The sequence below is a fragment of the Anoplopoma fimbria genome, chromosome 4 (genome assembly GCF_027596085.1).
Source record: "Anoplopoma fimbria isolate UVic2021 breed Golden Eagle Sablefish chromosome 4, Afim_UVic_2022, whole genome shotgun sequence".
NCBI lineage: Eukaryota > Metazoa > Chordata > Actinopteri > Perciformes > Anoplopomatidae > Anoplopoma > Anoplopoma fimbria.
This window is the reverse complement of record NC_072452.1, coordinates 4324710-4337420: the sequence shown is the minus strand read 5'-3', so window position 1 is coordinate 4337420 and position 12711 is coordinate 4324710. Positions and strand designations below refer to the sequence as shown.

At 42.2% G+C, this 12711-nt stretch overlaps 1 protein-coding gene across 1 annotated transcript in view; it reads right to left on the bottom strand.

The window, feature by feature from the left end:
* The window catches only part of il1rapl2 (interleukin 1 receptor accessory protein-like 2), a 327856-nt gene extending 318459 nt beyond the window's left edge, over positions 1-9397 (bottom strand). The window contains exon 1 of the mRNA XM_054597719.1: positions 9307-9397. Within this exon, the coding sequence (XP_054453694.1) occupies positions 9307-9397 (91 nt within the window). The remainder of the gene's footprint in view (positions 1-9306) is intronic.
* Between the last annotated feature and the right edge of the window lie 3314 nt (positions 9398-12711).

Below are 12711 nucleotides of genomic sequence, written 5' to 3'. Positions count from 1 at the left end.
GCAACCTGAATAAAAGGATGACAGAGGCACGGCCAGCTTTTATCCCACATTGTTAGACGCATGTGAACCGAAAGTAAGTGTATTCACTATGTAGTGCCCTCAAAAGTTCTGAAATGCAAAAACTACTATTGTGCAACACATGTTACATGTCAGCAATGACTAAAAAATGACAATGATTCATGATTCCCTAAAAAGTGTATTGAGTAGATGTCGGAGTGTCTGTTATATAGGGGACAGTGAATGAGGTAGTGGTTATAGACACAGCTCAAGACTTCCACAGTGCCGTGTCACAGGGCACATAGACACACCGACAGAGAGGATCTGCCACAAAAGCTTCTCCTGAGAGAAAACCGATGTCCTTGTTCAGAAGGAGCAGGACAATGTGGAGTGAAAACTGCACCTTTAGCACTGTTAGCTTGGGAGGAGATAACACGTTTGGTCATTGTGTCGCTTTGGTCTCGGAAGGTCCACTGAGAATGCTACGGTTATTAAAAACGTAAGAGGGAAGAGTGGTGAAATCATTCAAACTTAAGCCCTTAACTGTGTCTTACTTGCTGAGAACAAGTGTCTAAATGATGGGATTTAAATGCAACAGTGTTTGATTAAAATAAAGGGCTTTCCGACAAGAAGTACCATCTCGACTGACTGATGACTGTTTAGTGCAGAGAAACGCAGAAATTCTGAAACGGAGCAGCTATCTGTGGTGTTTAGCAAGCTGGTCTTTGCTAATGTTGTTGAAGTTACACGACATAGTTCAATTAGAGCAAGCTGACGCGCACACACACACACACACACACACACACACACACACACACACACACACACACACACACACACACACACACACACACACACACACACTAAGCTACCTCACAAACAGCCTGTTATCTTTAGTTTAAGAGGGGCAACAAAAGGGCAACAGTGAGGGAGACAGTGTATTGTAATTGGTGTGTGAGCAAAAAACACACACCCACACACACTGAATGTGGAGTGGGAAAAAAAGTCAAGTGCCTGACAAAGCCACTCGTGTTAATTAGTTGTGCCGGGGAGAGGTGTTAGCTAGGAGTGCTGTAAACACAGAAACTAGTTTTAATGCTGAATGTAATGACGGACGCACACCAGTGACGGCTGTAGACCATTTTTAAACTGGGGGATGGGGGCGAGGGTAAAAGCACTAAGGAACTATTAAACACCTCAGGATGTAGAGAGGTTCTCCACTAATCAGAAGATCGGTGGTTTGATCCCTGGCCCTCCAGTCTATATGTCAAAGTGTTGGGCAAGATACCCCAGATTACTGTGATTGTGCGTTTGAATGTTTATGGCTCCTAATGAGCAAAGGGGAACCTTGTATGGTAGCCTCTGCAACCAGTGTACGGACGTGGGAATACTGGCTTTTGTGAAAACCAGTCCATTTACCATTTCCTCCTATCTTTTTGCGTTGAGCCAGGACCGGTTCTAGCCGTTCTCAACCAATTGCTTAGTCATCGCACCCAAAAACGTCTGAGTCGCGATATGAGTTGCCAAGTTTTGTCAGAAAAAAATGCAAGAAGACACTTTGGTCTCCATACATCAGTTTCTTGAAGATCCATTTTGACAAGCTTACTTGATGCTTTCTCTCTCGAGTAGCTTAGCTCGTTAACTGGCTCATGGCTGCTACTTAGCTGGTTTGGAACAGTCGCGTGGTATTACATATTTCAGCCCTTGTAGTTATTGTACTTGGATTGAAAAAGTAATGGAATTTTATACTTGTATTAAATGTGGTCCTGGTTCCAATGCGGGTCCCCTGACCACCTTCCGAGGTGGTTTGGTTGATCGGATCACAACCCGTCCTCAATGCGTTTTGGGTGCATTTCCGGCTATACTTTAATGAGGTCAAGCACTATCGAAATTGCAAGCAAATCACAAAACAAATTTTAGAGCCAGGTGTGTCTCCTTTGGCCACATTTAAACCTGATCGGATCCATCTTGGTTTATTGGGCTACCTGCAGCTCGCCGTAATGCACATGAGGTTGTTGGGCAGAATAACGTTTGCACTTTAGCAGTTAATTAAAATAACAAGTTAAGCTAGCAGGCTAGAAACACATGACAATGTATTGCCAGTATTTCTGCACAGCGTCAGATAAAGTAGAATTGTTTCTGATCCGAACATTTCAAATAGCTCCATAGCGTTGTCACTTTGAGTTATATTCATTACAGAAAGTTGATATAATAAAAAAAAGTTGTATTATTTAAAAGCTGAATCACTTAATTTTTTTTTTTTCTGATTGTGATGCAATCAGAATAAAAAGCTCAGCTTTTCTTAGACACAGGTAGGAGGGTAATCACACTGATCAGGGATCAGATAATCACTTACATGCCATGCCTTCTGCCTGAAGTTATGTGTTAATTTCAAAAAAAGGCCACCGTGTTATGTTATAGGTAGACGACGGCCCGGCTTCATGCCAGATCGCAGCGAAAGTGAACCGCTACTGTCCATTTTTTGATGCTCATTAGTCTCTCGGGCTGACCAGACAGTCAGGCTGTGACTTCTTTTCCTTTAATCACAATGAAATGTGTGCGGAAGATTGGTCTGCAAACACACTAAAAATCTAGACTTTTCAAATGTAAAAGACTAATGAGTCCCTGCTCTATTGCCAGTGACATTGTCAAAACTTCGGCTAAATTAAAAAAGAAGTTCTCTGGAAACAGAGCTGAAACTGACTCACAAATATTATTAATTAGGTAACTTATTTGTTTCAACTCCGCCATATAGTTACACCACTTATACCTGCACCATTCGGCATCCCAGGAAAAACAAAAGTGTGTCCCTGCCTCTCTGTAGCTGCTGTAGTACAATAACAGCTCATAAATGTTGAATATCTCCCTTTCCCCTGGTCCTCTGTCACCTTCTGCATTCTCCACCATGGTGAATTAGTCATTCGCCTTTTTGCCCTCGGTACTTTGAGCAACACCTACAGTGATGGCAAAGAAAGTCACATCGCTCCTCAAACATTTAAAATAGAAGACAAAGTCACTGTGGACCACTGGCACACAATGCTATTTTGTATTTCTGCACATTCTCCTGTGTTGTTGACTTTTCTTTAACGTTTCATCTTAATGTAAATTTTTTTTTCGAACAAAGTCATTTAACTTTTATAGATTCATGCTCGTTGTGCAGCAAATTCAATCACAGCCAAGCGTGAAAACCAAGTGCATCAACGTTTTACTGTCGAAAATGTGTCTGCATAGAGAACAGAAGCTAAAAATATGCATAACTGCAGATGAATTTTAATGCAAACTAAGAAATAATGTGCAGGTAGAGAGGGGAACATGCCTAAGTGTGATTGTGTGATTGTGTGTGTGTGTGTGTGTGTGTGTGTGTGTGTGTGTGTGTGTGTGTGTGTGTGTGTGTGTGTGTGTGTGTGTGTGTGTGTGTGTCAGTAGAAAAGTCAGCTCCGTATGTGTGTTTTGTCTTTTTTAGTCTCCCTCAAAGCCAGTCGGCGCAAATTCAGTTTCTCTGTTATATACTGCACAATACAAATATGTCTCTGAAGCCCGACACACTAACACACACACACACACACACATACACACACACACACACACACACACACACACACACACACATACACACACATAGACACTATGTTATCTTGGTTCTGCTCTGCATGCTTGGAGTTACCTAGCGATTAGATCGGACTGAGATCTAATCGTTCTTTGATCTCCGGTTTTAGCTTCGTCAGAAAACACACTTGCACACTCACAGACACTCACGTTCTGCATATATGCATACATAAAAGGACATTCACTGGGACTTAATCACCCTGACACACGCATGCACAAACACACACACACACAAAACGGCAAATTGTCTGTATCAGGACATCATGTGGAGGTCTTTAAAGAATGTTAAAACAAGGCAGAAACAGAAACAAAGTGCAGTGATATGAAGAGGTTCAAATAAATACATAGATAAAATGTGTTGCACCCCATAGGATACAGTGTTGGAAATGCATTTGGTTACTGAATATTGAGGTACACGACATCGTATGTACATAAACATGACATGTTTTCACGCCTATGTTTGATTTGTTTTGTCGTTCCCTCCCTCTCTTGCCGTATCGGCCCAACAGGGATCTAGATAAGAGTCTGCGTTATCTTCCTGCTCGCCATCTCAGCTAATCTATTGGTTTTTGTCTAGAGTGCAGATGCAGTTCAGATCTGGCCTTGACTAACACGACCAGGAGAAGTGGAACGAATGGATGGAGGGATGATGAAGCAAGGCAGACGTGAATTTGAGTTCCCCTTAATTATCAATTTTTTTTTTTCTTCTGGTTCACACACTAAAGTGAGGCATAATAGACAATAATTAGAACTGGCACTCAGAGAATAAACCCTAAAGAAATAGAACAGGAGTAGAATGGACACTGAACTGTTTTCAGTCTTCGTTTGTCTCGTACGAAATATTAATGTTGACTCTTGTTGGTCGTTTTGTTGACAACACAAGCCGGCGGGGCTTAAAGTGTTGTCGCAGCTCGCCAGGGAAGTGAGACTTCTGTAACCAGTGTGGCGTTAAAGCGCGGTGGAATTAGCGAGCTAGTTAGCGAGCTAGTTAGCTAACTAGCGTACAGCCGACTGGATGCTATCATGCTAATTCCACCATGCCGTGATTTAAAGCTACACTGGTTACAGAAAATAAGTCGAACAAAGGTGTCAGTCATCTGGAGATAGCTTGAGGCTCTCCAAAGCTGTGACATGAGAGTTTGGATGAAGCACTCATAAATTCTACTCATTTACTCTGGTTTTCTGCGCTTCGTAAAGTTATTGTTAAGTAAGTTGGTTAAGTTTACATGGAAGTTAGGCCACTACAAGGGTTGCAATGGCAACAGTAGACAAGTAAAAAAAAAAAATAGCCGCCACTCCGATCTCCTGCTGCATTGATTAAAATGGGAATATATATATCTACCCCCATTCTATTTCTATGGCAGAACCCCAGCTCAAGCCTCCTAAACACAACACCCCAATTTGCATTGCAACATGGTACTTTTTGCAACACACTTCAAACGTTTTTTTTTTTTACAAATCACTTTATATCTGAATGAAGGGTTTTATTTTGCAAAACAACTAAGGTCTTCTGCTTCTTATTTCTGTGGTTGTGTGAATTATTTGTAGTCTTTTGACAAAATGACCCCTGTTTTCAAGATCTTACTACAACACAAGAACACATTAAATACATATAATGTGTGTCTGTGTGCAATGTGGTGCTGAAGAAATGTATCCAGTATGTGTGTGGTAACTCATTGACTATATGTGACCTACAATTAGAATTCAGTGTCACTTCCTCCCCATAAAGGACTTTAAATGTCCAACTTTTTCGACTGGACAGAATTTCTACCATGAGATTGATAGATTTCCACGAGATAGCCTTGAATTGTGTGATCTGATAAGGACAAATTTCAGCAGCAATACGACTCCCTGCATGGTATGATCAGCACACCGGGGTAGATAATGAGGCTTTAGAGGAAAAGAAAAGAATGATTAATAAACTAATTCCATTCAAAACTTCTCTATTAGTTGCTTTATACTTATAGCAGGCTGGTCTCATCCAGCATTTTTGTAGCAGTACCTACGAAAAGTAATGCGCCGTAATTCATAGATATCCCACAAAATTGTTTTGTATGTTATCATGATGGAGGTAGTATAAAGACCACTAAAACACACAGGGGGGAGTTGAATGGGGAGAGGATGGGTCCAACAAACAGCCATCTTTCAGCCAGAAGACCACAGTTCTTTCCCCACGTTGAACAAGAAGTCAATGTTGACGTTATTGTCACTTGCTTAATTCAGTTACGACACAACTCTGGTTATTTTAACCCAAACATTTATATTTAACGAACTAAATAGGCTTCTTGCCCAAACCTTACTGAGTTTCCTGTAAAGATGGAACTTTATTTTGAAAAGACTGTATGCATGTATGCAGAATTGACACGTGCTGGCTTTCGTAGGAAAACGCACAAAAGATGAGGAGTAACTCTTCGTAGGAAATCCTACGAACAGTTGTATGAGGATATGTTGCCCACTGCATAATATTACATTACATTACAGTCATTTAGCAGACGCTTTTATCCAAAGCGACTTACAATCAGTAGTATATTACATATCATTCACCCATTCACACACTGATGACAGGCTACCATGCAAGGTGCCACCATCAGACTCTAACTAACATTCATCATCCAGTCCACACCGATGGCAAGCCTTCGGGAGCAACAGGGGTTAAGTGTCTTGCCCAAGGACACATCGACTGCCGACCGGGTATCGAACCACCGACCCTCTGATTGGTGAACTACCTTGTTCTCCACTACACCAGCGCATGTTGCATTGCTTCCGATTGCATTGCATCCTGCAAGCTGCTGTGTGCATGCCCATGTTCAAATGTGCATTCTTCATGATGGAAACTCTATTTGGAGCCAAGATGGATGGTTGTCAACGTGTCTGCACACTCTTAGCGTTCAGCTCTCATTGGCTTTGCCTGACTTTGCAGTCTTTGTATGTTTGTGTATCAGGTTGTTTTAGGGTGAGAAGCCAGTATGGGGAAAACATCAACCCTGCTGAGGTGACCTTGAGCAAGGCACCAAACCCGATGATATGTACAGCATCTGACATCTAATGCAAGGATTTCCTTACAGTATAACTTTGTCATTGTGTTGTTATTTTCTCTAGCTCACACATACTTGTGATGCTAGTGTTGATCTGTATACAATTCACCGTCCCCTCACCTACCACCACCCGTCTCTCTGCTGTGTCTCATCACAATTTGTCCACTTTTTTGCTGCAGTGGGTGCTGCATCAAAGCACAGCGGGGAGACCGACAAAAGGAAATGACAGTTCCTATCCATATGGTGTCCAGTAACACACACACACGAGCAGCGAGGGAGAGAAGAGATCTATCAGCCTATCTCTGGCCAACTGTAGCGGTCGCCCACATAAATGTCCGCTTGGCTCTGCTCTGATCACATAATTGCTCTGTGCACACCTCTCTCCCACACACACACACACACACACAGAAGGAGAGCACACATTCAGTAAGCTTTTCACACACACCTGGACATATACAGCTCCCACACACACACACACACTGGCAGTCACTGTCCAATATGACATGAAGCGGAGCGTTCACACATGTAGGTATGCCTGCCAGCGTACGCGCACATCTACGTAGCAAAATAGCAAACAAAAACTCCCACCGGCTCACCCACGCAGTCAGCATGCTGAATGTGAGGGAGATATGACGGAAAAGAGAGAGAGTAGAAGATGAGACCGAGCAGGGAGCGCAGTGAACGCTCTGAAACCGAGCTTCACAAAAGACGGATTTACCCCGAAACAATGCAACAAATTGTGTTGTATTCGTCGCCTTTTGTCTATTCGTCTGATTAAAGATGAATCATCGTTCTGTTCCGTTGGAACTTTTGCAACATAATACGTATGGTGAGGATGTGTGTGGGTGCTGGGATGGCCTGGCAGACATTTTTGGCAAGTTCCTCTCAACCACGTCGTTAAATCTCTGCCAGCTGCCGGGCTGCTGTTCTGCAGATGAGCCCGACCTTTGACCTCATTTTAGAGGACCGAATTTCCATACAAGCAGCACTCTTACTACTTCTGAGGGAGCTTCTGAGGGGGAGTGTAACTCATTTTAGGCGTGGACTTCAGGTTTTAAGATCTACGGACCTTTTACATGTCCGAAAATATATATAACACACTAAAGAAGAGGGAAAAAGTTGAAAAGCATAATAGGGCCACTTTAAAAGCGGGTATGTGCTGGACTATTTGGGTTTGGAATATTAACTTCCTGGAGACCGACTCCACAGGTTCCCCAACTTTTCAAGGCCCAAAAAAACTAAAAAATACAAACCCTCTAAACCGTTTACAGTCTTCATGCTAAGCTAAGCTAGCTGAACACTGCCAGTAGCTTCATATTTACCACACAGACTGACAATCATCTCATCTAACTTGCAATTAGCTAATAAACATATTGAACAAAATTGCAAACTATTCCTTTAAGAGTTTAAAAACTCAGGACTGCATGGTTTATCAGATTGGCAGTGACCAAGAAACCCACCAAGATTCTCATTCAAATGTTGCTCAATCTTGATTGGCTGACGGGAGTAGCTGACACCCCCTTTTTTTCAACTGAGCCACACCCACCTCAAGCCAGTCAGAGAGCACAGAGAAAAAAACATAAATACACACATTTCTCTTTTGAAATCAATAAACTGTACAAACTGTTGTTCATATACCATATCTTTCATAGAAACGAGCTGATTAATTCATTTTACTGCGGTCTGGTGCGGCTCTGTGAGGTCATTCTCCAATGCTGCGTGTGCAATTATGAAAAAAGGATCTATGAAGGATTGTTATTCCCTCGATTAAACCACCAGGACCCGCACTGTCACTAACAGGCAAGCACAATAGTGAGACAGGATTACATTACGGGGGAATCAATGCTAACTGGATTGTTATAATTAGAGGACCTGAGTTTGCTAAAAAGTCGGTAAGTAATTTCCTGTGTCTTTGTCTGTTTCGGTACTTGGCAGGGCTGTGTGGCAAGATGATTACGAATGTGGTTGGTCATATTTAAAATTACAGAGCCTCTACTTTATATGTAAACAGTGTGCAGCATAATAAAAAGTGTTATTGAGGCCACATGACAAACATCGACGGCCCAGTCAAACTCTCTCGATTGGCGCGACACAACAAATCGAACCCCGAATAAAATACCATCAGCAGATCTGTCATCAGCTGGCCGCCAATACACAAATGAGCACAACAGCAGCAGCAGGCAGACGGGCTGATCGTTGCACACCCCCCCGGCAGAAACAGCTGTGTGAGCTCTGAGGTAGAGTTTGGAGAGACGAGTTAGGAGCTGATTGTGGGGAAGCAAGAAATGGATAGAGCAAAGTAGAGGTACGAAGCCATTGCATCAAGGTAAGAGATATCAATGCATCAGATATCAGATAGGACAAGAGGGCTGCTTGGAAAGCAGAGAGGGAGCATATTCGACAGCAATAATAGCAAGGAGCAGCGGTATGAGAAAAAGACAAGAGGTAGCATTATCGTCGTATTGGAGAGGAGGCTGGAGAGTCTTTTGCAATGAAAGTGGATGACAGTGAAACAAAAACAAAGAGAATATCAGTAAGAGATAAAAACCTCATAAAAAGACAAACCCCGGGAACTTTCAAGGAGGGAAAATACTTGTTTTCTCTACAAAATGACACGGCTGGTTAAGTGTGCCTGTAGACAACAAAACAGCGAGGCGGCTCATCCTACCTGAGTTCCTCTTGGAGATGTACTTGACGTCGTCGCAGGCTCCCGAGGCGAGGAGGAGGAGGAGGAGGAAGAGGAGGGATAAAGCCTTCATCTCTCTAGTCTCCACTGGCACCTTTAGACAACAGGACACAGTGGGGACAACATGTTAGAGTTAACATTGCAGGTACTATGCTGATTGTCATATATATACACATATATATATATATATACACTGATAACACTATAACATTGACACCAAGCATTACAGTGTGTTGTGTTCACACCATTGTTATAAGACTCGGAGAAGCTACAACTCCTGTTACTTGGAGAGGGGATGCAAACAGCATGTCTCCATGTCAAGTCAAAAATCCTCCAGCAGATGAGCACCCGTGGGAAAATCAAAACTGTAAGGTGAACATGTCAGGAACATGGGCCATCCCAGAGCAAACCTGGCAAATTGTGAGCGAGGCCATTGTCATACTGATTTATTTGGTACCTACACCACGCAAATGTATCCATCATTTTAATTTGTGTAAGCAGTCATCTCCATATTGGAAAAACTCTAAACTTGGTTGTGCAACAGAAATTTGCTCAATTTAAAATCTGGATTTACTCATTTTAGATTTAGTTTTGCCAAACTCTACATTACATTACATTGAATCAATCTCTGTTGGTGCAGCCCAGCCAAGGTGTTTGCATTTGTTTTTGGTCTTTTCAATAATTGCAGAATTGTTATTCTAACCCATACAGTCGGCCGCTATGACACCCTCCCTGCACTCACATCAGGGAAAAGATGCAATCACCCTCATGTTCTATGATCATGGGCCAGCTGGTGAGCCTTTCAGCAGGTGCATACCAGATTAAACGGCACATGTTAAACCTAAATGATTTGACGCGTTATGAAACCGTTACATCTCCTCTTTTAACCCTACTTTGCTTGTACATAGTAATATTTCAAATTAATACTGTAAATACCCCATTGTTTTTTCCATTGGAGCAATGCTGAAAAAAATATGATACAGTGTTTTCAATGTTTTGTTTCAGTCTTGTTTGGATTTGACACGTTGTTAAAACATCCGTGTGTGTGTCTCTCACTGTATTAAACCGGCAAATGAAAAGAAAAAAAAGAACAACAATAGGGCGATCCGAAATATGTGTTGTGTGTGTGGGCTGATAAACTGTAAAAAAAAAAAAAAAAAAAAAGTGAAAAGCAAAACACTTTATTACGACTATGGCAGCGAGAACAGCACAAAATAAAAAAGCATTAACATTGATCTGAAGCACAGGTTCGGTGAGGTTATGAAAACATAATTTTGTCTTTTTTTTCAACTGATTGAATTCAAAATACAGAAACTAAATTAGATTTGACAACAGGACAAGAATACAAAGGCTGCAGAAGCTATGGGAACATACACACACACACACACACACACACACACACACACACACACACACACACACACACACACACACACACACACAAACTGTCTTTGAGCCAGCCATGTGAAATCACGTTGATAGAACACGATCAGATTTACTCATGCTCTCTGTGTACAAACACACACACACACACACACACACACACGCACACACATACACACACCAGGGAGAGATCGAAGAAAAAGATTAGCCATGCCAGCAGTCACTTTGTTATATTTTTGTGACAATAAAGGGAACTCAAACTCTGGCTTGACTGCTGATTGAAATCACATTTGATTCACATGAACAGCGGGGCAGCTGATGATAGAGCCTAACATGGGCCTGGTTGGGGGTCTAAAACTGGGACGAAATTGATGCGAAAAACAAAGCCGAAAGAGCGATAATGTGATAAATAATACTGTACGACGTTGCCACTACTAGCTGGAAATTACTCATCCACGCTGTCCTGTCATGACTCGCAACTTAAAATACAGTATATTTTAGCTCTTGATTTAGGATGACACTTTTTACTCGTAACAAGTATGTAGTGTGTCTCGCAGTCATCTTGGTAGCGTCACATGTGCGGTTTTGAATTGTCATTATAATAATGATAATAATAGTACTACAGTCCAATAATCAGTTCTGATTGGTGGAGTGAAGGTCAAAGCCAAGCACACCAACACCTACAACAGACTTTTCTCTCTTTACCCCGGGCAAGTATTGTGTGCATAATACCAAGAGCCTGAAAATCAAAGCTGCTAAATGGTAAAGTCTAGTGGATTAAGATAACCACATAGAAAGTTTGATGTGATGTGTTTTTAATCACGGTGCACTTAGGACTTCTTAACACCATTTATGTGCCGTATAAAAAAAGGTCTTATGAGACAACAAAGATCACATTAAAGAGGAAAAACTTCAAACTTGTTTTGGCTTGTTAAAAACAGACCACACATTGTATGGCTTTTTGGGCTACTCACACACACACACACACACACACACACACACACACTGCAACAGACGCATTGGGGACCAACCAGACTTAGCAGGACCTGTAATCCGCGCTGCCTTTGTTTTTGTTTTGCCTCCCCCTGGCCTCAGAGGCTGCAGACAGTCTCCCATCATCAGAGGAGGAAAACAGGTTGTGCCGGGTCGTGTTAAACTGCAGCAGAGGAAGCTAAATTGAGCTGTTGGCTTCAGGTAAAGACAGTGAGGGAGGCACTCTGACAAGCAACGCTGGGCGAAAAACATCAAAGCGTGAGTCAGTCATACGTGGGAAGTGTTTACCATGTCCTTTTGGAAAAACATGCACTGAAAGAGGAATGCCAGTGGAGTTTAGCATCAAGACCTTATCTTTTTTGAGACATAAACACCTAGAAATAGGAACAGGATATTTCATCAAACCTTTTGAGGAAATGTATATTTTCCCTCGACTCCCCCACAAGACAGTCCGGGTCAGCTACAGAAAGGACGCCAAGGAGCTGCTAGGGATTCAGCGTCTGGCTAAACAAAACTCTTTCTCAGAGCGAAGACACGTCTTGTGTGGCATCAGAACGGGACATATAATTAATGCTTTGTATATTAGTCAAAATACAGGTTCACACTTGGTTTGCAGCCGAGTGTGAAGCGGTCGGAATTAAATTCATTAAAAACGGTGGTTTGCACCCTCTGGGTTGGGGGTGAGACACTGCCCCAAGCGAGGGAGTTCAGGTATCTTATTCACAAGTGAGGGTAAAATGGTGCGTGAGATGGACAGGCAGTTCTGCTAATGGATGGATGGATATTAATCATCAACAGTCGATTTAAGAACTTTCGCTTTCAATACCCTACATTTATTTCACATCTCGGCTGCTGCTTTAAACTAAGCTTTGCCCAACAAGGGTCTGTCAGATTAGGAATCATGATTTCTAGAAAGTTACATGGTTGCATGGCCACCATCAGACTGGCAACATTCATCATCCAGTCCACACCGATGGCAAGTTCAGGAGCAAGAATTATGTTCTGATTGGA